The 27,347-nt window shown below is 39.7% G+C and overlaps 1 protein-coding gene across 2 annotated transcripts in view; it reads right to left on the bottom strand.

Moving 5' to 3' along the window:
- The window catches only part of pcdh15a (protocadherin-related 15a), an 87,142-nt gene that overhangs the window by 45,794 nt on the left and 14,001 nt on the right, over window positions 1–27,347 (bottom strand). For both annotated transcript variants that reach the window (XR_013787601.1, XM_079473719.1), the window contains exons 8-17: window positions 24,960–25,166; window positions 24,192–24,326; window positions 20,862–21,011; window positions 18,233–18,426; window positions 18,011–18,143; window positions 17,395–17,474; window positions 14,502–14,595; window positions 13,132–13,260; window positions 9,608–9,913; window positions 5,394–5,615 (exon numbers count right to left, since the gene is read on the bottom strand). Coding sequence is in view for 1 of the 2 variants with exons in the window: in XM_079473719.1 (XP_079329845.1) it covers window positions 5,394–5,615; window positions 9,608–9,913; window positions 13,132–13,260; window positions 14,502–14,595; window positions 17,395–17,474; window positions 18,011–18,143; window positions 18,233–18,426; window positions 20,862–21,011; window positions 24,192–24,326; window positions 24,960–25,166 (1,650 nt within the window). In the remaining variant the exon portion in view is untranslated. The remainder of the gene's footprint in view (window positions 1–5,393; window positions 5,616–9,607; window positions 9,914–13,131; window positions 13,261–14,501; window positions 14,596–17,394; window positions 17,475–18,010; window positions 18,144–18,232; window positions 18,427–20,861; window positions 21,012–24,191; window positions 24,327–24,959; window positions 25,167–27,347) is intronic.

The following is a 27,347-nucleotide window of genomic DNA, read 5'->3' as shown; positions in this document are numbered from 1 at the left end:
AAATTGCAATTCTTGCGTCATGTAATTTCAAACCTGTATGACTTTCTTTCATCAGCACAAAATGTTGGTAAAAAAGCAACACTGGCATCTATTGACAAGAATATCTTTGTTTCTGTCTATTGTATAAAAGTTTATTGACAATTGTGCATTTAATTTTTTTTTTATTGTTTTATTCCATTTCCATCCATCCATTTTCTACCGCTTATCCGGGGCCGGGTCGCGGGGCAGCAGTCTAAGCAGAGATGCCCAGACATCCCTCACCCTAGACACTTCCTCCAGCTCTTCCGGGGGGACACCGAGGCGTTCCCAGGCCAGCCGGGAGACATAGTCCCACCAGCGTGTCCTAGGTCTTCCCCGGGGTCTCCTCCCGGTCGGACGGGCCCAGAGCACCTTCCGGGGAAGGCGTCCAGTAGGCATCCGTAACAGATGCCCAAGCCACCTCAGCTGACCCCTCTCGATGTGGAGGAGCAGCGGCTCTACTCCGAGCTCCTCCCGGGTAACCGAGCTTCTCACCCTATCTCTAAGGGATCGTCCAGCCACCCTGCGGAGGAAGCTCATTTCAGCCGCAAGGATCCGGGATCTTGTCCTTTCGGTCATGACCCAAAGCTCATGACCATAGGTGAGAGTAGGAACGTAGATTGACCGGTATTTTTTTATTATTTATTTTATTTTGCTATCTGTCTTTTGCGTATGTCTTCTGTAACCCCAAAACATTGTCTGCTTACACATTGGATTGGATTCAATTTATTGTCATTACACACACACACATACAGTGTGTAAGAAGAAAAATACAGCATAACATGGGGAAGGTGAGGAGAAAAACATGTACACAATACACCATAAACAAGACTTGCAACAGGGGAAGTAATGATAAATGAATAGCAGGTTAGGAACACAAGCGCATATAGAATTATTTCCACAATGTAATTGGCCACTACATGACAGTATAAAGTGTGCGTGCACCATTATAATCTCATGAAACACTGACCAAAAAAAGAACTCAGTACTTTAGCATTCCTCCTGCATTGAGAGCGAGTGGAAATCAGGATGTTGCCCTGTGGGAGGAGAGCGGGCTATTCTTCATCTCATGGCATCCTTTGATTAGAGCTGAGCGAGGTGAGGATGGTGTGTGAAATGCGAGGAAGCCCCCAGCAAACTCTTCGCACTTTAGCACATGCTATGCCGAAATATTCACAGATCTGATGTGGCTCATCAGTTAGCACTTAAAGGGTGAGGAAAGTGTGTGCGCGTGTGTGCGTTTGTGTGTGTATGGCACTCATTTATCTCTCTGGCTCCGTTCTCAAAACCTAGTGAGCCTGTAGGAAGCATTTAAAGGCGCCATGGGCGTGATGGAGACGCTAAAGCTGTTCCAAAACGTAGGCAGCATGATTATGATATTAGGATTACTTCTTGGCTCATTCAAAAGAAATCAAAGGGTTGTAGGGATACACGCAAAGGACAAGACGATCCCACAATGCAATGCAAGCACAAAATATGAAAAAAAAAGATACTAATCGTGACTTAATTAATCAAAGTGACAGACACTAAATAAAAAAAAAGTTTAACAAAAGTATGCAGTAGACATACCGAGAGCTCACTACGTTTTAAAGCAGAGCCTTTAGGAGCTATACAAGTTCAGCCCAGTGCCGTGGAGAGATGCTGTGAGTTTCCGCATGTCTTCAATGGGAGCTGCCCACATCGATACATCCTGACCTTTCACCACTTAGCATGAGCTCAAGTGACTGAAACTACAGCAGAAGATATATGGATCTATATGGAGTGGGCTGCTCTTCTCGGGGGGTCAACGGGACCAGGGCTGCAGACGCACAGAGGATCGAAACAACCGTGAAACTGTTGTGAGAGGTCAAACCACCCAACCTCAGTGTTCAATGAGACCTGCACTGAGGGTATTGACCACACTCATACATTCATAAACTGGGAGTACTGAAATAATACAAAGCCAATAAACAGATGTGTTGTTCTTTCTGGTTGGTTGGTTAATCATCATCATCAACAAACAAACATTGACAGAGGAGGATCAATCTCACAGACTAATAACTCATGAACTGATTTCTTGAAAAATACTTTCTGGACAGTCAAATTCTTAATGGACTCCAGCTATTTTAGACTTACCCTGGTCAAATTTACTATGGATTTACTACTGTAAAATGAACCATTTTCGGCAGATTGATTACTATTTGCATTAACATAGTTTTACTACAAATGCCATGGTTGAACATTGGTTACTACAGTGAGTGAGTACTGCAGTGTACCTGGTGTTACTATGGTTTTACTCTAAAAAACAAAGCCATACTGTAGTAAAACTGGAGTTTATTTTCAAGGATGGTGACCTTAGCAGGTAGTCTAACCACCCTTCACAAAAACACGGTTTAAATTACTACAGGAGCCACTGGTTTTTTGTAATAAAAACATTGTAACCATGAGAGTTCACGAGAGCACTTCGACGCATGGGCATTCGGTGGGGGCAGACAGTGTTCTGACTGACAACCCGGAAGCGCAACTCTGTGTTTACAAGCAGATGCATGCTGTATATAAGCTGATCTTTGCTAAATTTGTCTGATGATTTCGATATTGAGGAATACTTGCACTTTTTTGTCCAACCGAATGCTCATGCGTCAAAGTGCCCTCGTGAACACGCACCATAGACTGACAAGCCAGAAGAGAATATATAGATTGAAATCGTTATTTTAATTTGTTTTTCGCATGAAAAGTATTGTCGTTGCTTCAGTAAGATTCAACTGGGCCACTATGAGCGGATGGACAAATTGAACAATGTCTTTAGTACTTTTCTGGACCTTGACAACAACTATAACCATTATGTCTATGAGGAGGCCTGGAAATCTCTTGGATGTCACCTAAATATCTTTATTTGTGCTTCGAAGATGCCGGGAGGTCTCACAACATGTTTAGCGTCATGTGGAAATTTTGTATCACAGGTCTGGCAACCCTGCCAACCGGTCCGTTAACACTCAAGAGCAAGATGACTGTGTATGATGATGTAAACATATTTGTCATTGTGTAAACTCAAACATTACATTTCCTACACTAACACATGACACCAACTTTGTGGAAATATGTGTTGTGGCATTCTAGCTAACTGCGAGTGACGTCAGTGGACCGTTCCAAGACGGCGGATGGTTGATTTGGGCATCAAATTATAGATATCTATGTCTTAAATGACGAATGTTAGACGTCTTGGGCGGAGCATCCGTTAACTCCTCCCCTTCAACTGTCAGTCTGCTGCCAGTTCCATTTCAAAATGCAACGGCTGTTTTATACAACCAATCAAATCGCAGAAAAAGTTGAATGCCACGCCCACTATTTTTCTCATTAGAAATTCAATTTCACTCGGAAATGCGTCAAAATACGGAAGTAAAAACGATCGCAACTTCTGGTTCACTTGGACTTAAAGCTTTATTGTAATATATGATTCTTTAAACACTTAAAAAAAATCAACAAAAACGTATTAAGCTTTCTGTGGTTCTTAAAACATTTTAAAAAGATGAACAGTTCTACATAAGTAAATATTAATAAACATAGTACTTAAAGGTCATGTTAAAGGAATTGTTTATCAAACCATACTTTCTAAAGATTAAAATCAGAATCATTATTCCTTACGATTTCCATCTATACTTTACACCCAGCCAAATTTTCCTGAAAAAAAATTGGCAAACCGTCTTTTTCTGCAAGACCTTCCAATTCCCCTACAAGCGCAGACATGACTCCAGCCAGACATTAATGATATTCCTTCACCTCAGCTAAAGCATCATTACAATTCGTTACACCTCTTCCCCGTCGCAGTAAATCTAATCGGCTGCAAACTTTGCTAAGTTGAAGGTAAACATCACTGAGAAGCAGAATCTGTTTCTGGAATTGGAAACTTGAGATTCAAGGCACATCTGGGGAGAGAAGCAGCACATCCAGATTTTCACAGATTTGTTTTTCACCCCACAACAGACACTCGATGGGAAGATTGAGAGAATCTCTGGGAATTAAATTTTCAAGTCAACATGATGTATAAACACACTCTTACAAAAGAAACAATCTTAAAGGAATATTTTGGGCTATATTTATTCCATTGTGTATATATTATACCTGTAGCATGTTAGTCGATTACTACAAATGATTATCCGGTGATGCGTTACTGATGGAGTTTTAAGTAGTGTATCATTCCTCGGTAACAAGCATGACATGTGCATGCGTCAACAAGCTAAGAATGATTTCATCATGTCTGACGCTTTGTACACAAGAACATGAAATAATTACAACAATTCTGACCTTTGTATTGATACACTAACACTTAACTTGACTATCAACCCCAGAATACACTTAAATGTACAGGTTTTGGATGGTATGGAGGTGAATAAATGATGATAGACTTTTATGGGGGTGAACTACCTCTTTAAAGCAATATCATGAGTTTGCACTTCATCTTTAATTTGAAAATAACCTGTTGTATTCCTGGAAAAACTAATAACAGAAACAACTAAATAAAGCAATAGCCCGTGAGAGGTCATGCATTAAGGTGACTTTATAATGTGTTCTTAGAGAAAAAGCAATCTTTAAGAAAGCTGTTATATTATAAAACACATCAAAGTTTAGTAAATAATGAAATAATAATATAATGATCATTTATTCAACTTCAAGCGAACAAAGCACACCCGATCGAAACCGAGTGTCAAACCCATTCATTATTTAACTCTGACGTGCTTTAGAATCATGCCAAAAGCATCCTTATCTCCTGCGAACACCTATAACCAAACAACATCGATGGAAGCTTTACATAATAAAACACTGAAGTTTGTACATAAACTTCAACAAGTTCATTTTTTCCGAAGTACTTTTCATCACACACGCTACAGCTGCTGTAAACCGGAGGAGGCTAATCCTTCAGTTCTGATCCTTCGGCTAATCTTCGGAGGCGCTGGAGTGCGCTCACGCTAAAATCCTCCCATAATTGCAGTCACAAAGCTAATGAGTCATTCAAGCCTGGAATAGCTGCGCCAAGCTAGCATCCGAACCTGCACCGAGCTGCGTCTGTCACCGTCAACCAGAAATAACACGACAGGAACGTAGGCAAACGCAGGCAAAGATCCAGTAAACAACGCCCACGACGGTGCCAACATAACGGCTTCTCTTTCACGACTAATTGAATTCGGAGATCAAATCTTTTGTAGGCATTACTGGAACACCGTCAACAGAGCCTCTGTGAGCGGCGTTAGCCACACAGACGCTCTGAAAGATCTAATCCAATCACCGGCATTGTCTGATGCCACCAGACCTGATGAAAATTCGCCCGAGTTCTGACAGGAAGCAGCTGAACTTTCAAGAAACGAGACCAGCGTGATAAAAGAGCTTTTTATCAGCCTTACCGTGATTCTAACGATGACTGTTGCCGTGCCAGGAGGCAGGGTTCCTCCGTGATCCAGAACCTCAACTTCAAAGGTGTAGGTGCTGTTCCCTGCCAAGTCCTCAAAGTCCAGAGCCTGCAGGACAGCCACGGCGCCAGTCAGCCTGTTCACGGCAAAGAGCTGCCGGGCCGCTTCTGTTTTGATTCTGTAGGTCACGTTAGAGACGAGATCAGCATCCACCGCCTGAAAGACAGAGAGCCAAGGTCAGGAAAGAAAGAATTAATGATCTCACACTTCACCGGGTGCTATATTGCTACCTAACAGGTTCTTCAGATGGGTCGTATCATAAGGAATCACATTTCTATTGATCTTTGAAGATAAAAGCCCAAAAGAAGTTGAATAGAGAATTTCGCTCAAGTATCTTGCTTCTTAAAATTGAATGCTAAAAAAGACACCAGTGAAAATATCCAAATATAGAGATTTCAAAAATGTTCAAACAATCTTAATGTCTTCAACTTCGATCAGATTTATAATCCATTCATATTATTTGTTATTTAAAAGATTACAACAATTCTGAATTCCACTTTCTGCAACTGTCCCAGGAAAGCATCAATGTTAAGCCTTAAAGAAATTGTTCTTTCATCCTATACACCCTCGTGTCATGACAAAAAAAAAATATTTTGAACAATGTTACCCAAACAACACTGGCCCTCATTCATGGGCACAAAACTACTGAGACATTTCCCAAAAAACTGCTTTCGTGTTCCAGAAAAATACAGGTTTTCAATGACATAAGGATGAACAAATTATAACGGACATTTTATTTTTGGGAGAACTATACTTTTAGGATTGGTACAAGGACATTCTATTGTTGTTCATTAAACAATTAAAATATCAAACACAGTAGGAAATAATAATAAACAACACACAATAAAGTCCATATACACTATGAATGAAAAAGCACACTATAACAGAAAAATGCATGTTGACTTTAAATGGCATGAGTTGACTACGTTCATATACAGTACAAGCATATTTCACAAGCATTTCACTGCAGATATACACGTACAGTCCATGATAATCATGCATTGAGTCATCCACGCGCAACATGATGCTAATGATGTTAATTAAGTGAATGCCAACCGAATGCTCAGAGGAGAGATGCCTTGCGTGTGGCAACCGTTTGGTTGCCTTTTCATGTGGAAGCCGTGTGAAATTAAATACAACGCTGACCTCAAAGCTGTTTGAAATATACTGTATATATAAAGCATCAAAACGCCCCAGAGAGAAGCAGCACAAAGAATCTGATCACTTCATCTGCCCCTGACCAGATCTGTCACCGGGGCCCCCGGCGCTCTGACACCAGCCGACACCACAGGGGCCCGAAGGTGTCAGACACACTGAGATAAAAATATGCCAGCAAAATCATTGTCTTCAAACACCGTCATTCAATTACCCCCCCCAACCCATACACACCTGACGGGAGATTTCACGTAGAACGAATTTCATCCGTCAGATAGTGTTGAGCACAGGATCTAAAACAGCGGAGCTCAACCTTTATGACTTTGACTGTCCAGACCAATCTTTAAATCTTTTCGCTATCCCAGAAAATGCACTTTTAAATGTTTGTCTACCAGAAATTGATTCCTCAGTGTGTGTGTAGAAACACCCTTTACTTACACAAATCCATCTAGTCTTCATTTTGTAATTTCCTTTAAACAACAACAGTGACACAAAACAGGCTGTTGGCGATCCCTGAACAATATGATGTCACATTGATTACACCCGCCTTATGAGTTCGTAATTCCACCTTCAGCCAGAGACACGCTGTTAGCCATTTTCAGGCAAGAGCAGATGCCGCCAGTAACAAAAAATGTCTAAGAAACAACAAAGGTGTGCTGTTGTTGGATGTAAAATGGAACATTAAAGTCTTTAAAGTTAAACATCCGGCCCCCGGGAAGTGGAAGGTCGAGCCTGGGCTCGCTGGAAAAGGCCAGGAGGAGACCTTTTCCGTCTAGCCTGGATTCGTCTCGCTGCAACCTCGGGGGCCGGAGCTACTTTTATGTCGAACCACGACGCCTGCGAGTCGGTACGACCCCTAGGTTGGGAGCTAGAGATTCCGGTAGCAAAAAAAAAAAAAATCGAAGCTTCGGGAGCCGGTGGCCCAGCCGCTTGAGCCTGGGCTCGCTGGAAAAGGCCAGGAGGAGACCTTTTCCGTCGAGCCTGGATTCGTCTCGCTGCAACCTCGGGGGCCGGAGCTACTTTTATGTGGAACGACGGCGCCTGCGAGTCGATACGACCCCTAGGTCGGGAGCTAGAGATTCCGGTAGCAAAAAAAATCGAAGCTTCGGGAGCCGGTGGCCCATCGTTTGAAAGTCTTGGCCGAGACCTTTCGCAACCCCGGCTCGTTGGTCAGGAACACCCAGAAGACCAGGCTCGGGCCAGTCACTTTCCGCCAAATGTATCTACGGCTCTTGGGGTCGCAGCGAGTCAACGCAAGTCAGTATAGCATGGGTTTCGCCAACAAATTTATTTTCAAGAGGGGATGAGTACCAGCTGTTTGAGATCAAGCTTCATCATCCGGATTTTAAAATCGCCTTTCTTTAATAATGTGTTTAGCATGTCAGCGGAGTGGAGCTATATTTGTTTTTGTCTTATCCATTAATTTAATATTGTGGAACAAGGCGTTAAGGTGATTTTTATTGCAGTTTGTGAAGCCCTGTTGAATCAAAACCATACACAGACGTAATTGCGCTTTTTGCCATACTGCTTGTCTTGATGCCATCCAAAGCACATATGTAAGCGGTCTACCCCTATTTTACATAAGGGGAGGGGAGCAGAACCTCATTTGCATTTAAAAAAAACTTCATCAAAAACAGCGCGTTTTCCATTAAAACCACAAATGGCAATGTTCATAATATTGTAATGATTGACATGTGGTGTATTTTGAGCTGAAACTTTACAGACACATTCTGGGGATACCACTGACTATTTCTACAATATTAAATATTACAGAGTTTTTTTGTAGTTTTAGCTTCATTTATTGCTTGTTTTGTCTTATTTTGAATAACAGAATAACATGCCTGTCACAAATATTACAACAGGAGGAGAACCATCGTGAATGCATCACGTTACTTACATCTGCAAGCACTATTAATAATTCAATATTTAACAAAATATCTTTAAAGTTAAAGTGACAGTGCATCCAAAAATAAAAATGTGATCATCTTTTATTCATCCTCGTGTTATTACTCTTTCTTCGGTGGAATACAAAAGAAGATATTTTGAGAAATATCTTAGTGTCTCTCCAATGGAAGTCAACAGGGGCCTATGTTGTTTGGTTACCAACATTCTTCAAAATATCTTCTCTTGTGTTCTGCAGACAAATAAAAGTCATACATGGAATGACATGAGGATGATTAAATAATGTAAGAATTTTCATTTTTAGGTAAACTATCCCTTTAAAGGGTAACCATGAGTGGCTAGCAAATGTCAATCTTTACTTACAAATACACTTACTAAGTTAGAACACTGGTTGTTTATTTAAACATGCTGTCTGTGTTGTTAAAGACCTTCTGCACTCGCATAATGAGCACCGATAAACTGTACAAGGATCTGCATTGATAAAGTAAATAGTGTGAGTTTGGTGTTCATGTTGACATTAAATATACCGATACAGCTAGACACTGTCACCGGCTTAAGTTACACCGCAAATAACATGCAAATAAGATGCAGGAGTTTGTGCTGAAATACCACAGAATAACGTGTGGACCGTCTAATGAATTCACCTCAGAGACTTTTTGTACACATTTGTCTCTCGTTTGTGTAAAATTCATCGGTGATTGTGTTCCACTAAAATTCCCAGGAGCCCAAGCGTTTAGAGGCACATTTACCACAAGACATCATCTCCTGTCTTTCACACTGTGTCTGTCAAACGTGTCAATATTTATCTTGCTAAATATGCAGACCCGTCGGGAATAAACTGCAGACGTGCTACCCTCCGACTTCCCCCCCAGACTCTCAAGAGACAAAAACACACATAAGCAGCCCGTTCCTGTCAGGACAGAAGACAGAAACACACCCACAAACAAGCGCGCACAGCTCAATATAGCTGCACGGGTCAAACAGAAACCAGCCGCTGTGGGATTTCTGCAGCATAGGATGTTAAATGCAGACTTAAGAACAAACAAGAAAGTTTGATAAACAAATAGAACGATATCAACGATTTAACTTACACTGAGTCTCAGAATGACGGTTCCAGCCGGTGTGTTCTCCTGAACGCTCACCATGTATGTGGCTTGTGAAAAGACAGGGCTGTTGTCATTGATGTCTGTCACCTCCACCAACAGTGTGATGGTGGTCCGGCGAGGGTCTACCGCACCATCGGACGCCTCCACGATCAGTTCGTACCGGCTCCTAGTCTCCCTGTCCAACGGTACCGCCGTTACGATGGTGCCCGTGGAGTTTATGGTGAAGAGAGAGGCATGGGAAAGCAGGCGATACCGGACCTGCCCGTTCAGACCGGCGTCAGGATCAGTGGCCTGGAAACAAATTCACATCCAAGATCAAATTCACTTCTCAGTGTGTTAATATGAGGTGGCCATTCAGATCTGGTTAAAATGTCTCAGGTCTCATGGTCAAATGATTTCAGCAACAGCGTGTTTTCTGTCATGGGAAGGTACAAACTTGTATTGGAATGCTCCCTTCTATTAAACAATGTTTTTCTACTGTATTTCAGTCATTAAAATCAAAGCAAATATTAATGCTATCATACAACACCATCTTAAATCATTTTCTTTCCTTTTTTGTGGCAACAGTGTTAGAAGGACCTTATTCTGTTCTGAAATGAACGCACCTCCGTGTGGGACACATCAAATACTAAGAAATTCACATATTTATATATTTTAATATGTTCATATTGTTTTTATATTAAATGCATATTCATATGCGGTATAAAGCATTTTGCGTAACGTAAACAACAATGATCTACTGTATAAGCACTTATTGTTTCACTTTTGTATTTTTTATTTCACATATATTATTCTTAAAGGAATTTGTTAAATATTATTATTCGGTGTTAAAAAACAGAAACGGTAATGCTTCTCGACCAGTGCTGTTTGAATTTGCAACATGGTTTGTACATTTATATTCATCTACTGTATATAACCTTGTCCAAATCTGCTGTTTTTCAGGAAATTGGAAAAACACTGTATTTTTAAATGGTTTTACACTGTGATGTTGACAAGCACTTGCTTTTTATTGGTTCGCTATTTCCAAAATCCAGTGACAAATATAAAGGCTAATAATAATAAAAATCACAAAATATGGAGATACAAGGTTTCAGAAGGAAAGCAGCGAAATTAAACTTCAGATTCATACTGTATTCAGGACAATTTCATTTGTTTCATTTGGGAAAAACAATAGCCATTTCAAAGCACTTTTGCAAGTCGTGTCTCACTTTTTCCAGCAACAAACATTGCAATGCTATATACTGTATATACCGTTAACATGATTTAAAATGACCCAACCTTACCAGATGCCCAAAGCACAGCCCTCAGAATGTCAAAAATGCAGGAGTGTGGGGCAGGTGAAACTAATCTCAGTCCTTTAGGGCAAAGAAATAAAAAGTTGCTTAACTAATACCTGTGTGATTAGAAGAGCTCATTTGTATTTGAGCAGGGGTGCAGCGCTCGGCTATAATGGTTTCAGAGGTGCCTGCCATAATTCCTTCCTGGAGTAATTACACATGCAGACGAGCGAAAGAGAGATAGAGAGAGAGAGAGAGAGAGAGAGGGCTGAGCATCAGAGACTCCGTCCAGAAGGGAGGGGAAGATGAGGGGCTGAAATCCAAATGCAGACGAATGGGAATAAGAGAAATGAAAGGAGCACGTCAGGCTCGGAGAAATTACGGCCACATCTGAGCAGCGGGGAATGAAAGTCTCGCCCGTGGCCGACTCATCAAGCGCCCTGACAACACACTTACACAGCATCTGCTCGCTTCAATAATTAACTAATGGAAGGAATATGTAAACGATAAATAAACAAACGACAATACGCATGCATAAATAAAAAAGCTAGTCGCTGTTGTTTACTATCACAAGTCAGAACAGTGAGACTCCAGGAGCGTGACCTCCTCAAGAGAGCTTCTGAACAGCTGCGGTGTGCTAATATGACTTCATCATTCCAATGCTTTAAAATGTTTTCCCTATTAAAAAAACATGTTTCAAGTTATGTTGGTGCAGCGAAGCCGAACAGAAAAGCATCTGGATAATGACATGATACAACATAACTAACATGTTTCATGAACACTTTACCCAGATTCGTGCCATTCGTCGTGCCAAGATGCTCAGTGACAAGAAAATGGAAACTACTCTACGAAAAAACAACAAATGTGCATTTCATTCCTCATTTTTCCATTCAAAATATTCGGAGGGGTTTTGAGTGAACACTCCCCCGAAAATAGCTGTTAATACATTATGCATTTTGTTGACTATATTATACTTTGATGTTGCTTTAATATTATCCCCAAGAAGGTCTTTTAACAGTGTATAATTGAATTTTAAGATACATATGCTGCAGATATTCACAAATAGGCTTTAGGCAAAAGTATCGCTAATACTGCGACCGTAACATGTTTAGGATTTTACACTTCCTAGTGCAAGGACGCATTGAATGTGTGTGCGCCGTGTGACTCCTGAGGTGTGAAATAAGTTTCCGTCTGTATGCTTGTTTGTTTGTCACAGCAAAACAATCCAGGTGGTTTTAATATCTACCGGGACCCATGTGTGAATTTGAGAGAGGGACCTCAAAGTTCGATGAGCACCTGCATATGAACACGAATACACGGCTCGCATCTCGCCGTCGAGTGGATGATGAAATGAAAAGAAAGAGGGTGAAAACAGAGAAACAGCAGTTCTCATTTAGTACTTTTACTTATCTGTTTTATTTACTGGCAAACACAATTGGAAGCCTCTCTCTTCGCCGCGTCGAGAGAAATAGAAATATATTTAGTATGTATCGAATGTATGAGCATGATAGGTATAGTAGTTCTATCGAGCATGTGTCACGGTTATCAGTAAGTTATGGTGTGCGATGGCTTTATTTCAGCTCGCACTGGAAATTGTTTTAAAAACATTAGAATACTGCCAGTAACAAAAATAAACTCGAGTGCTTCAGAGGAATACAGCTGCACTCAAACAATTGAATTTTTCTGGGTAGCTGCATATTTGTTCTGCCCTGTCGAATTCTGCAAAACTATGCACGGGTCACAAAGTGTAATATAAACAAAACATTTCCATAAAAAGAGACTTGAAATGATTCGGAGCTCATGCATTATTGGACCGACACATGTTCTCACACCTGTCAATGACATCAGCACCCACGATCAAGACATCACAGAGTGACAAATGAACGCTTAAGAGACGCGTAATGCACAAGCGAACGATGATGACACAGTTTTGTAAATAAGAGCCTGCGTCCTCCATAGACAATCTTTCCCTCCAACCAAAGCATGATTCATCAAACACTTTAATTAAAAATCCACATAGTCTGGCAGCGTGCAACAGAGGCAGTCGGCAGGGAGAGACTGTAAAGAGACTAATGACTCTAATTTACCAGGACGTAATTGGGGGATTATAGATAGCACTGTTTGAAGATCTGTGCCGCATGACAGGCTGACGGACCCCACCAAACAGCGCTGACACCGATTTCGTCAGTGTCTGTTGAGAAAAGTGAATTTGAACTTTTTTAGGGTACTTACTCTGACTTGACCCACAAACAGATTGGCCTGCTCCTCCTGCACTGTCAGGTTTTGGGGGAGAGTGAGGTCAAATGCCGGGTCGTTGTCATTAACGTCCGTCACAACGATGCTTACGGTGGCGGTGGACATCTGTGGATACAGGGTTATGGGGTAAACATCAAAGGTATTTAAAAAACCTTGGTGTTATTTAACCAAGAAGAAAAAAGCACAATCAGAATTTAGGGTCTATCTTCACATTGTGCATTTGTGCAACTGTTCAAATAAACGTGGCAGCGCACGGAGACCTTTGAAGAAGACTCATAAGTTCCATTTGCGTGTATAAACCCACAAAAGAAGCTCAACTCAAATAGTTTCACGGAACGCTGGAGTTCAGTGTGGTGTGTGCCGGCTGTCAAACTTCCCGTCTCTGGATTTCATCACTCTGAGATTTACACAGCTGTCTATCCGTCTATCTTTTTCGTTGCCTTTTTAAATATTGAAAATGACTGCTGAACAAAAAAAAGTCGCCGTTTAGATTCCGACTCCATTCCAGCACATTTACAGAGTCATAATTAAATCAAAAGCAATTGACTTCCTGCAGCTCGCGAGTTTAGTAGTGCACTGTGTAATGAATCAAAATTCCACAAATCATTCACCATCAGCGTGAAGAAATTCAATCCCAGCGGGCAGATATGCATGAAAAATTAATTTCCGAAAAAATAACGTCAAAGAAAAATCCGCTGGAAAAGAATATTTGCATTTCCAAGATTTAAAAAGTGTTCAGGTGGACTGAAACCTTGAAAAAACAACTCGAAGTTTGTTTAATGTTATGATCATGAGCTACTGTGAATATTTCAATCGGTGCTTGAATGATTTCAGACAGCTCAAGTCAATTAAACAAATGAATTAACCCGTTTGCATTTTCCACGACCAAAACAAAATTATCTTGTCTGCCCACATCATTTTTTCCAAACATTTGCACTTACATTGTGACATTTAAGGGCACTTCCTTTTGTTTTTAATGTTTTTTAGTTCTATCTTCACACATGACTCGATCCTCATCACCTTTCTTTGATAAAGCAGCATGTGTGTGTTTACTAAAGAATTCTAATTACAGCAGCCGAGCGGATGGAGCATCACTTTTATACAAAGGTAAGTGCATTTAAACAGAATCTATATTTGCATTCTGTCTCATTACAGAACAGCCTTGAGGAGTTTTTGACAGTCATGAATATGCAAAAACAAACAAATACGAATGAACATAAGAACTTTCTTCCTCTCTGTCTGTTTATTGTGATTGTGCTTGAGATTATCAGTAGAGAAGAAGAGAAAAGCAACAGAGTAGAAGAGAATGGATGGATAGTGATATTTTGGAATGGATGAAGTCTCACCCCTCCCGGATAGCCGTCAGACGCGGTCACGATGAGGAGATACTGGTCTGTGGTTTCTCTGTCCAGAGGTTTGGCCAGCAGCAGCAGACCTATACTGAACACAGCAAACACAACCATTAACACACACAAGCATTGAGGTGTTTACTGCCACGCTTCTGTCTCCCTTATTCAATTAAACAGCCCTGCAAGCTCTCTCATAGGATGTTCATTTGGCTTGAATTTTCTTTGTACTTGTGCAACTTAATTCATAGGCCAATTACTTTCTCTTTTTTCAGCTTTTAAAACAAAAGTATGCACGCATTGGAATAAAGAGACAAAAAGGAAAAATTTTGTTTCGTCTAGTTTGAGTTGCAAAGTAAATTAAACTAAGCAACGTGAGCATGTCCAGAACGCACACGAATATAGGACGCATCTACAATTTAAAAGAAAATATGGGGTGAATTTTCTAACCATTTGCAAACATCCGCTGCATTTCATTGCAAATTATAATGCACATACCACTTGCAAACAAACATAACCCCTTTTGACAGCCTGATAAAATAGGCATTAAGGGTAAATATTTCAAAAATAGATATAAATTAAATGATGTACAAGAGCATCATATCCAGACATTTAAAGTTGAACATTGAGATGTGAAGTAAAGCATAACTGAGCTCACTTTTTCAAAGCTACAGAAATTCAGTTCGTGGCCATCATTGACTACCATAGTAAGAGAAATGACAATGGTAGTCAAAGTGCCCCAGAACTGTTTGCTTTCCTACATTCTTCAAAAAGAATGTGAATTGTGTTCAACAAAACAAAGACATTTAAAAGCAAAATGTTCCTATGGTAGTCAATGGTGGCCGAGTTTGGTTACCAAGCATTCTTCCAAATATCTTTCTCTGTGCTCCTCAGAACAAAGACATTTATGCAGATTTGGAACAATTCGTGGTTGAGTAAATAAGGAAAGAATTTTAAATTTAAAGAGACTTTCTCTCAGCAAAACATGCCGATTGTGTTTCCAGGATATTACCTGATTTACATCTTCAGTGAACTGGGTGCAAAAACAACTCTGACAGCAATAAACTGCCCTATCCGTGGGCACAATGCATTCTTAGTAAACCCCCCATGTGATTTACAAATCCTATCATCTCAGTACCAGAAACAGTTGGCCAATTGCAAAACCATTGCATTAGCTGAAACGCGGACCATCGAGACACCATTATCACCTCTAGACCAATGGGATTCCTGCAAATCAGCAGGCGCATCCTACAGCGAGGTCACGTGTGTGTGTGTGTGTGTGTGTGTGTGTGTGTGTGGGCCGGGAGTCAGGTGGAGGACAATGTTGGACAGACAGCATCCTGTTAACATTGCAGTCACACACAGCAGAAGGAACAGGCCGCTGCGCTGGTTGTTTATGTTGGAGTGTGTGTGGGGAGCTATATTTCTCCTCATCTGACCCCTACGAAAGCGATATGGAACGTGTCCTCTGGAGCCTGCGAAACAGACGCATAAAACACTTCACGGCTGGAACTCTTTTCTCTTGGCCTCACAAACCCTCGGCCTGCTGTCTCATTCAAGGCGAAGCCTTAAAATTTTACCATCCTTTTTTAACGACTCTTTAACTGCTTTCGCTGTTTCTTCAGCAGAAAGCGAAATCGGTAAAAAAATCAATAAAGGTGAATTTTATTTCAGCAGTCACCACAGAAAGCTTCCGCTGCCATTCTTCTTGCTCTCAATACTGATGACATTAACATTTCCTGACAATAAAGGAGAAAAGGAGACCGGCTGAAACCTCCAATGACGAGAAGAGACAAGACCAGATGAGACCAGACCAGTCAAGAAGAAACGAGAAGGGACTAATAACAATCGCCTCGTGTCTATTTAAAAGACATTATTTAAACTGACTTCACATTAAAGAAAGCCTTGCCATTCTATTTCCCAAACGCAACGCTCCGTCGCTCTCTCGCGCTTTTTCTACAGTAGCTTTCTCACACACATTAACATCGTAACTCTTTGTTCATGCATGTGTTTTCGGTGAAGCAGAGTTAGATAGAAGAGGACAGAGAGGCTCTCACAGCAGCGTCTTCAAACACATTCTGCTTCGCCCGAACACCCCTGAGAAACTCTACAGTCTGTGAGCACAGCTTCTCTGAATTACCAGCCTCTCGAGTCGCTCACCAACATCCGCCGTCCGTGTTATACATGGAGCACAATAACCTCGACAATGCTATGTCTTTACAATTAGATTCATATGAATATGTAACATGTACAACATTAAAACACCACTTAAAGAGATGAACCATAAGACCTAAAGAGATGAACCATAAGAATGGCAGTCAAAAGTGCCCCAGAACTGTTGGCCGTCCTACATTCTTTAAAATGTCTTCTTTTGTCCTACAATGGGAGTCAAGATCTGTTTGGTAACAAGCATTCTTCCAAATATCTTTCTCTGTTAATCATAACTAAGAAATGTATACAGATTTGGAACAACTCGAAGGTGAGTAAATGATGATTTTTGGGTGAAGTATATTATTTACCATCTTTTACCATCTATGCCTTTACCATCTTTCTGCATCGTGAGAGTGGTAGTTGCCTTGATGTCTATGGGGTGTTAAAAACCCCTTCGGATTTTAACAAAAATATCTTAACTTGCGTTCTTAAGATGAAAGACGTTCTAACAGTTGTGGAACGACATGAGGTTCAGTAAATCATGACAGATTTATTTATTTTTAACACCATATCAGCACTAAAGGCCATTTGGTATCAATTGAACCAGGGCATTCTAACCGAATATGTTTCACAGTCAATAGAATTTGACTAAAATCACATATTCTTTGTAAATAATGACAGATTTTTTATTCTTTAGTGACCTATCCCCTTAAATATATTCTTTATGCTCATGTAAACTTACGTTCGTGAGAGATTAAAGACTTGCTGCGGGTCACCGCTGAATATCTGGTAGGTGATGGGATTCAACTCGCGGTCTGTAGCCTGTGGAACGACACACATAATTTAAACCAATCCCTCAACCCAACTTGCTGCCACTTGTGTCTCTGCTGTGTCGATGTGTATAATATTAATTCTTTTTTGTTTTATATTTGTACTGTTCACTGTAATCTTCTTATTGTGTTTTTTTTTAAGGTTGACAATTTTAAGATCTGTCCAGGGACGACAGATGAAAAATAGCCTGCTGGCTAATTCTGGTGCATTTACAGCAATGTTCATTAATGTACACTGTCCCTGTTAAATAAATAAATAAATAAATAAATAAATAAAATAAAATAGGTTGAATTATGACAGGTAAAAAAACATTTAATGTGATTTAAAATCAACTGTAGAATAATAATACACCGCATGCTAAATGTTAATACCAAAGTCAGTAAAGACATTTGTGACCCTGGACAACAAAACCAGTGTTGAGATCTTTACATCATAAATAAGCTTGTATGGTTTGTTAGGACAGGACAATATTTATTTTATATTTATGAAGTTTTATTCTAATCAATGGCCCGTATCTGTGTTTGTACCTGCAGGTTTAGCAGTATGGCTCCGATCCTCATGGCTTCACTGATCTCCAGTTGATACGTCTGCAGAGGGAATCTTGGAGGACTCTGATTGTTGGGTGGAAGAACCTCAATGTAGACTGTAGTTATGGAGCTCCTACATGCAGACGTTATACCAAAATAACATTTGTAAAAGAATGCTTTTTCCCCTGATAGGATAACAGAGGGAATGTCATAATTTCTGACCTTCTCTCAATGTCAGGAGCGTTGTCTGATGCTCTCACGGTCAGCGCGTACGATCGCCCGACGACAAGCGTCACCCCAGGTGCTAACGTGATACGACCGGTGCGGTTACTGATGATGAAATCGCCTTGATCTCCAGCCAGTATCGCATACGTGATCAGGCCATTTAAACCGGCGTCGGCGTCCTGAGCCAAAAGCTGAAAAAACAAACACATTAGAACTTCGTCACATTATTGATGACACACTGTTCTTTACAGTCTAGAGCGAAGCGCTTTTGCAATACATATGTTGTTTGTCATGAGAGACGTAAAGAAAATCCACAGTTACTGTTGTATAACAAAGTATTGTTGTTATGTAATAATTAAAATAATATAGAAATATTGTGTTGTTTATACATAGATGGATATAATTGTAAACAAATCAGACAAAAATGATGTTGTAATAACAGTAAGGGTAATACGGTACACTGAAGGTATCAGATGCAATATCACGGTACTTTATTGTTTTACGATGGTATTCATTAGGACTGTCACAATTATTATACACTACTGCCAACAATATTACCATAGTATATTTTTAATATCACGGTTATTTTCAGTAGTAGTAAATTGTGACAGTCCTAGAAATCACATATCATCGCTGTCCTTCTGAAACCTCTTATCACCACATTTTGTGATTGGTATTTTTTGCCATAATTCATTACTACAAGTCTCTCTTTATGTTTGTCATCTGATTTTGCAAATATCTAACCAATAGAAAGTATTAAAGAGTGCTTGTCTACTTTGTCACATTTAATCATTTAATAGTACAGTGTTTCTTCCATTTCCTGAAAAACTGTGAATTTGGACATTTTAAGAAGGACAGTGACGATATGCAAGGTATTTTGAATAATACCATGGTATTTTGGTCAGTTTCCTTGGTGAAAACCGTGTCATTTTCTCTCAAAACGTAAAGAGGTGTTAGTTCCGAACTTTCCTTTCTTCAAACTCAATATTCATTATTTTAAAGCGTCCATAACAGCAAGTCCATATATCCTCATTAAAATGCAGATTAAACTTTCACTGTTAATGAGCTTTAAAAGCAACCTAATATGATTATTCTGGTTAAATTCCTGAAAACAAACCTATCGATCGAAGACTAACGATTTCTGTGCAAAGAAACGCACCGAGATATATCCACTTAAATCCACCAAAATTATCATCTCTGAAAGCACAAGACGTGCATGTTAATTCCTTTCCTCAAATAGTCATCAGGGGCAAAAAATACACCCTGGGGGTAATTATTCCAGGTCTTACTAATAAGAAAACACCACCCCATCCGCATCTCACGTTACTAAAAAAACTCTACCTAAGCTCTCCAAAATCACTGATCCGTGTCCCGATGCATTTAGCTGTCGAGTGCTGAGGCAGGAAAAACACGTATGCGCACACACACACAATCCAGGGCTGCGAAAATGCATTATAAAACATCGCCAAGTGGCCCAGGACACCCGGCAGTCACCTCCGACATCATTTCTTGAGGATTCGAGCGGCTTGTTATTTAAAGAGAAACGTAAGGCCACTGGTTCTGCTTTGAATTCTGACCCGGACACGCGGGTACCAGATAAACATCGACTGAGAGCAGAGCACGAGCGGAGTGCACAGATAAAGCAAACAAGCAGAGTAGAGGAAGAACACGCCACAGCCTGAGGGAAAGTCAGGCACACATTATATTCACTTTAGATCATTTGCCCCTCTTTTTGTCTACAATCCATTACTACTGCATTGAACCTTATTCTTTGTTTTACACCTGAACTGAGATTGAACAGTAGTGGCCAAATGTGATGTCCAAAAAGGATATCTGGCCAATTCCAACGTAATGGACGTAGCATTTTCGGTTAAGCGTATGGTACAGAATGGAGAAAACAAATAGACATTGGTTGTATTCTAACATGCAAAATAATGCATAGAAAACAAGAAGCTATTCAAAAGATATACAGATATGTATATTGGGCATATATATTCATATTTTGTTGATCCTCTCTTGACTGTAACAGTCATTCTCCAGGGTCTTGACTCAGTAAGCTTTGTGCATGTGTTATGAGCCTCTTTTAAATTCTTCTCAATGCTGAGCTTCAGTCTTCAGTCCAAGCACAACTACACAACACACACAGAACATGTTTAATACATCTTTAATAATAAGCTTAAATAAAGGGTGAATATGTCACTTGTCTAAGGGTGGACAATACTTTTGGCCACTAACTGTTCGTTGGCTATAATGATCACAGTAAGCAGAATGTCTAAAATTTTTTATTATTCATTTCCTAGTCATTCAAACAGACTTACTAGCAAGTCAAACTGTGTCTTTACAGACTAAACAAAGAGAGATGCACGAGTCAACTAGTTTTTTTAATAAACGCATTTATTTACTTCGTCTGAGACTTCCGGGTGCTGTTGAATCCCAATCGGTAAACCAAGCAGATCTGCATTTATTAATGAAACAAACATTTCTGAACAGCGAAGATCACATGCTGCACGTCGCATTTATAGTTCTCGAAAAACTTCACTACGAATAAATGTTTCATAAATAGGCGAGGAGAGGATTCCTCCTCTGCAGTGTGAAAGAATATCAGCAGAACATCGCGTGTGCTCACCTGCAGGACGGTCTCTCCGGGCAACATATTAGTAAAGACCTCCACGCTGTAGGACACCTGAGTAAAAGTGGGTGTGTTATCATTCGCATCGATGACCAGGATGTCCAAAGTCACGGGTCGGCTCTGCTGAACACCGTCAGTCGCCAACAGCTTGAAAAAGCAATAAAATAATTTCAACAGCATTACACATCACAGTTAAACAGTTTTCATCCAGGTACCGTCTCTATCTACTAAAATGGGGAAAAACTATATTTTCTAAACAATAAAGCTTATGTTTTAAAAATGTATGTGAACACAATCTAAATATCTTAGACCTGATTTTGGAAAAACATATTTCTCAGGTTGGTTAAATGCAAATGCAGCCTGGTTCATTGAAATTCGTAGATTCACCTATTCTCATTCATCTAAAATTCATAGTAAAATATGTATACGCACGCATTGTGTTTCATCGTTTTTGAAAAGCAATAAGCCACTGAAGATTGCGAGTTACAGGGGTTTTAGCACAGCTAGGATCTTCCTCTAACCACCGTAAAACAACCAATGTACGTCCCTTGTGTCTTATTGCTTTAAAATAAAGCCTTCCCAACGTATCTCATGTGAGCGACTCATTCTCTGGATTACAGGACAGCTTACAAATGTATCAGATGAACATCTCCATTGTTCAGCCGCAACAAACATTTGTCCAGAGATCCCCACTGTGTTCCTTTCAAAGGCACTCAAAGTGCTGAGCTAGCAGCCGTGGGTTACGGCGTCGTTCCTCAGCTTTCATTACCATGAGCCTTTTCCCTAGACAACCCTGAATGTAAATGTAGATCAAAGCCCAGCGAGGCAGAGCTTCGCATATGTTAACATACAAAAACTAAAACTTAGCTTTGTATACTGCCAAGCTACTGCTACTTAAGCTTTTTGTCGTTCATATGTTGTTTCAATTGCCACCATTGTTAACCTCATATGTAAGTCGCTTTGGATAAAAGCGTCTGCTTGGAAAATGTAAACACACCCGTGCCGGAGAAAAGCTCAGGGTCTGTAATCATCCATGAACCCTGAACCTGGACCATGAACCCTATCTCTATAGGAAACACAGATCCTCTCCTACACAACGTGATCTCATTGAACTCCGTGTCCGCTCTAGATTGCTTTTAAAAACCATGTAGGAATATTTCAGATCAGCAGAGCTTCAAAGCCGCACACACTCAATCGAGCGCTTCAGGGGCATTATTGTAGAGTATTAAAAAGATTGAAAAGACGAAATAAAGCGATCGTGAAAGTCCATGACAGCACATATTGCAGCGTCATCAGATCTCTCCGTGATCAAAAACGTTTGGGTTGTTCTTTTAGAAAACTTTCGCCACAAAACACTTTCTAATAGTCAGCCAGACGGAGAGCAAATTCAAGCCCCGTTTCTGTCATTTAGATGGCGATTTGCTCAGGTTTCTCCCTTGGCCTTAAATGGATACTGAATAGACAATTATGGAAACAAATAGAACAAACAATAAAACATGCGACCAGACAAACTGCCCCCTTATAAAAAGCACCCAAGGGAAAAATGTGTCGCTCATTATTTGCTCTTTCCTTTTCTTTGCATCTCCTAAAATACACTAGCAGAAATAAATGATAAACTAGGAGTTAAAATCCTATTCTGAACACAGCCTTTATTTCCAGCGGGTTGCGGTGAACGGAAGAGAAAGGATCAGAGGATGAGGGATGGATAAAGAGATGTCAGTAAGAGGAGACAGGAGAACCATGGTGGGAATTCAAACTGTGGCCTGTCAGGAGATCACCTGTCCGGTCGTACCTCTGAGACAGAACGCATGTGAAATCACAAAGAAAAACCTCTGTTTTTACTTCACAAAAACAGACCTTTCATACAAAGACACAGGAGTGGGCGCCTTCCACTACAGTAAACATCAATAAATTTGCTAATTTCTTGTCATGTTTTTGTAATGTGATTGAGTTTCTGTATAGTGAAACATAAGGGAACCATTGTTAATCCATTCAAACGGATTAAAGCAATTATATGGATCCAAATCATCACAATCTTATAGCACCAGCAATGTGTCCTGAAATGATGCCATTATGGCCATATGCCCAGTCAAAGGCAACACATAAGGATATAACCATAAAAAGTAGCACATTTCAAAACAGTGGGAATGAGTTTTTCACTGGCAAGCAAAAACAAATTAGTTGTTATATTATTAGGAAGATTTTATGGCACCCTTGAATCTTATTTGTGCCCCACATGGGTCCAAAAATCTAATCAAACACGATCTCTAAGTCGAGACAAGGGTCGAAACCAGCGGCTCAGATGTTCGTCCTGTGATCCAGCTGACTATATAACGGGTCAGGGATTGTAGAAAGATCACAGGGACTTGAGCCCAAATCTCAGATCAATAGATGTGATCAATGGAAGAGTCCTGAAGAGGCTCTTGACACACAGAACGGCATCGCTGAAATGGGTTTGCTTTGTTCAACACGGTGCTCATGCTGAGACCTCGCGACTAAAACTGAATATTAATCTCAAAGACCAAGCTGTGCTTTTTGGGACAAAGTCGCTTCACGTAGGTTGAAGTCAAATTGTGTCACGCTGACATTTTCACAAGAAAGTCCTTGAGGGCTTAAAGGGCCAGTTCACCCAAAAATGAAAATTCTGTCATAATTTTCTCACCGTCAAGTTGATCCAGTAAATTATGTCCAATTTTCAGGCAGAGCTGAAAATTGCTCACATTCTTTCAAATATCTTCCTTTGTGTTGGAACAGAACCTTTTTCATTCATTTTGGGCTGAACTGTCCCTTTAAATTTTACGGTCAATTATTATAAGTTTAGAGATGTGAATCGGCGTAAGATAAGGAAACACTAATTTTTATGTACTTTTTATGTTAATTTTTATGTACTTGGTCCAACCAAAACAAAAGTAACAAGTACAAGCTTTAAATTCAGTATTAAATCATTTCGAAAGAAAATAAACAATAATTTGCTAATTTGCTATTTGCATATATACAGAATGTACAAATAAATAAATAAATAAATATATATATATATATATATTGGACAATAAGATATTTTTATCTCAATTAAGCACATATCCTGTCTTAGTTTTTGTACAGTATGTTATATAATTACTATAATGAGAATCACCATTGAGAATAATGAGAAACACAAAAACTCAACAAACCCTTTATAAATTTCAGTGGGTGCCCGGGTAATTCTAATAGCAATTACAATTGGCTCAATCTTAGAGCAACACAAGTCGAAAGTAAGTCCTCATTTGGGTAAACGTAAGTTTGTCTGCTTCAGGAAAGCATACAGGCGTATGTTTGTGTGTCTCCTACCGTAAAAGTGTAGTTGGTTTGTTTCTCTCTGTCCACTGGTGTCAGCAGGGTGAGATAGCGTGTGATGCCAGTAGTTGTGATGGTGAAGATGGAGGTGTAATCCTTCATTGTAATCAGCAGTTGGGGATCTTTGGTCTTCATAAAAGAAACACAGATTAGAAAGGTCACCGAATATAACACCCCGTCAACAAAATCATCACTCAACACGCAATCCATGTGCACACAAGAGTCACACAAGTTTGACACGCAAGAGCCTGTATACAGAAGAAAACAAAATGTTCTGTGATGAAGTTTGGGGAATATAAATATAAATTTGACATTTTTCTAAACCAGCAGATCTGCTGTAGGAGATCGGTCTTTATTTTTGATCCTTTATGTAAGCACAGGCACTTTATTTGCTAAACACTCGCATGAGTTTATCTCTTGACCCAGACTGATCTGATCTAACTGGTATTTATTTTTACTCATTCATCACAGTCACAGAAAGAGATGGACAGAAAAGAGAAAGAAAGATTTTCATCCATAAATTAAAGAGATTGTCCCTCTCCTAACACTATTTGCTTGGGAAACAAGCAGGAAGGAAAAGAGTAAACTCATCACATCACACGGGTACCTACTGGTATGGCCCCTGGCAGCAGCTACAATGCAAAACACATGGTAAGACTGAATCCATCTGCGACTTTAAATAAATCAACATCCCCGAGACTGGAGACAAACAGGATTTATTATCCTAACATCATTCTGGTTGGGTTCAGAAGAAGTTCTCACCTCCTCTATGTCATTGTCCAGCGCTATGATGCCCAGCGGGGTCGTGAGGTTGGCGTTCCTTGAGATGGTGGTGCCAACGGAGGCCGACTCGCTGACGAAGCCTTGGTAAGATTGCTGTTGAAAATACGGCGCCTGATTGTTCTCATCAAGAATTTCAATGACCAGGTTGGCGTATGCCGGGAGAGGGTGACCGTTGTCCTGTTCAGCCTGTTAAAAATGTGTTTTAAGTAAATTAAAGAAATGTATCTACTGATGACTTGCACTTATACAATGATTCATAAATCACAATAAGTCATGGTACCTATTCAAAATGATTCATTATAAAAACAAAAAAGTGCATTTTTTTTAAAACATGCAAATTCTGTGCAAAGTGCAACTACTTTGAAGACTCTAAAATAAAAAATATAGCTTTAATTACATTTACATAAAAACATTAATAACTCCAATTTACATTTGTGTGATTCCAAAGTTTTGATGGGTTTACTTGGGCATCATTTATTATTTTTAACAATACAAAGATGCAATTAACAAACCACATTTTCAAATATTGTATGAAGTCTTTTAAACACTGTGTGAAGTGTTTTTACATCCTGTTTTTTTGTTCCTTCAGATACGAAGCCTACCAAGTCAGAATTTTTCTTTGAGGCTCCTATTAATTTTCTAATATCAAAGGATTCGAATTCAACTTCACTCATTTATAATTACAGTCCAGTTGTGAGAGTGCCGTCCAAAATTCATGGCGCCAAACGGGTGGAAATTGGCCCTTGTTTATTAAAGAGGAGTGTGTTGGTATATCTCCCTGAACGATTTCATTTGGACGATGTGCCCCGATTGTCACTCACGTCATTAAGAGGCTAGAAGTGCGATTGAATTACCACTTCATTATCTGAAACGCACATACACAGTGTTCATGTGACAAGCTTGACAGCGGCTATGTTGTGTTTCTTATGTGGTTTCGAATTTAGCAAGCTCGAAGCGATCCGAGAATAGAATATCGTTCTTTGTTATTATGAAATGAGAAAATCATAACAGCAAACACAGTCATGCATGGTTTCACAGAGGAAACATTTAAATCGCTCCTGCTGTTACACTGTTTTTGCACCCAAATGTGTGACAGAGCAGAATAATTTCACACTCCCTCGTTTCAATATCTGTCTCTTACTTTCTCTGTCTCTTTTCCAGCTCAATTCAATTATATGTTTAATGTAATTAAATGCACCGAAGCTGTGTTCCAAACCTGCCTGTCTACTGCCTACACTGACAGCATCCAAACTTGAGCTTGATACAGCTTTACATTTCTACCATATTTTTGCGTTTGCATTTATTGTTTTTTACTTCTAGACATGACACTGATGCATGATGGGAAGGCAAGTGCTAAAACTGAGCTCTGGAATATTAATTCATCACCTGCACCTCAACACCCACAAACACACACTTACTCTGAATGATTGCTTTATTACTTTTTGATAATGAAAAGGCAATAAATAAAGCGATGAATCTTATCATTCTTTTATATAACTGATCTGTTCATCATTACAGACATCAGTATTTTTTCTACAGATTAATTTCTCAACTTCGCGGTTATCAACATCAGAACCGTTTGTGCTTAAAAAGAGCGACTTTGTTCAGAGTACCATACTGCTGTACTTTTGCTAGCTCTGTAGTATATCGTATACATAATGTGGAAAGCATGAGAAGATATTGGCAAAATATAACAGAACACATGGCAAGAAATACTGTATTCCACAACTTAATGTCCTTAATGTTTCTTCACAAGTGAACTAGAAGTTATATCATCAAGTGACCTGTTTTTATTTACTATCCAAAATGAATGTTTGGACTAGCAAATGATAAACTATTTTACACATCAGATTAAAAATGCTAAATAAGCATATTCATTTCTGAGATGATAGCGACGCAAGGAATAAACATGTGATTTACAGTCGTGGCCAAAAGTATTGGCAGTGACATAAATGCAGTGTTTGCAAAGTTTGCTGCTTCTGCATTTGTAGATTATTTTCCACATGTTTCTATGATGTACTGGATATCTTAAATTAGCATATCTTACGTTTCAAAGGCGTTTATTGCCAAAACAATATAGGCAAAGAGTAAATATTTACAGTGTTGGGCCTTGTTTTTCATAACCCCTGCAATTGGCTCTGGCATGCTGGATATTAGCTTCTGGGCCAAATCCTGACTGATGGCAAACCTTTCTTGCCTTTATTTGTGTTCTGAGTTGATCACAATTTTTGGGCTTCTGCTTATCCACTCGCTTTTTGACCACAGGTTCTCTATAAGGGAATGACATCTGGGGAGTCGCTTTTTTCGCAATTGTTTAAAATGCATCTGATCACTCTGCATAATAATCTATAAACAATGTAGATGAAC

The sequence above is a fragment of the Barbatula barbatula genome (genome assembly GCF_947034865.1).
Source record: "Barbatula barbatula genome assembly, chromosome: 14".
Lineage (NCBI taxonomy): Eukaryota > Metazoa > Chordata > Actinopteri > Cypriniformes > Nemacheilidae > Barbatula > Barbatula barbatula.
The sequence above is the reverse complement of the archived record's forward strand: the minus strand, read 5'-3'. Positions and strand labels throughout refer to the sequence as shown.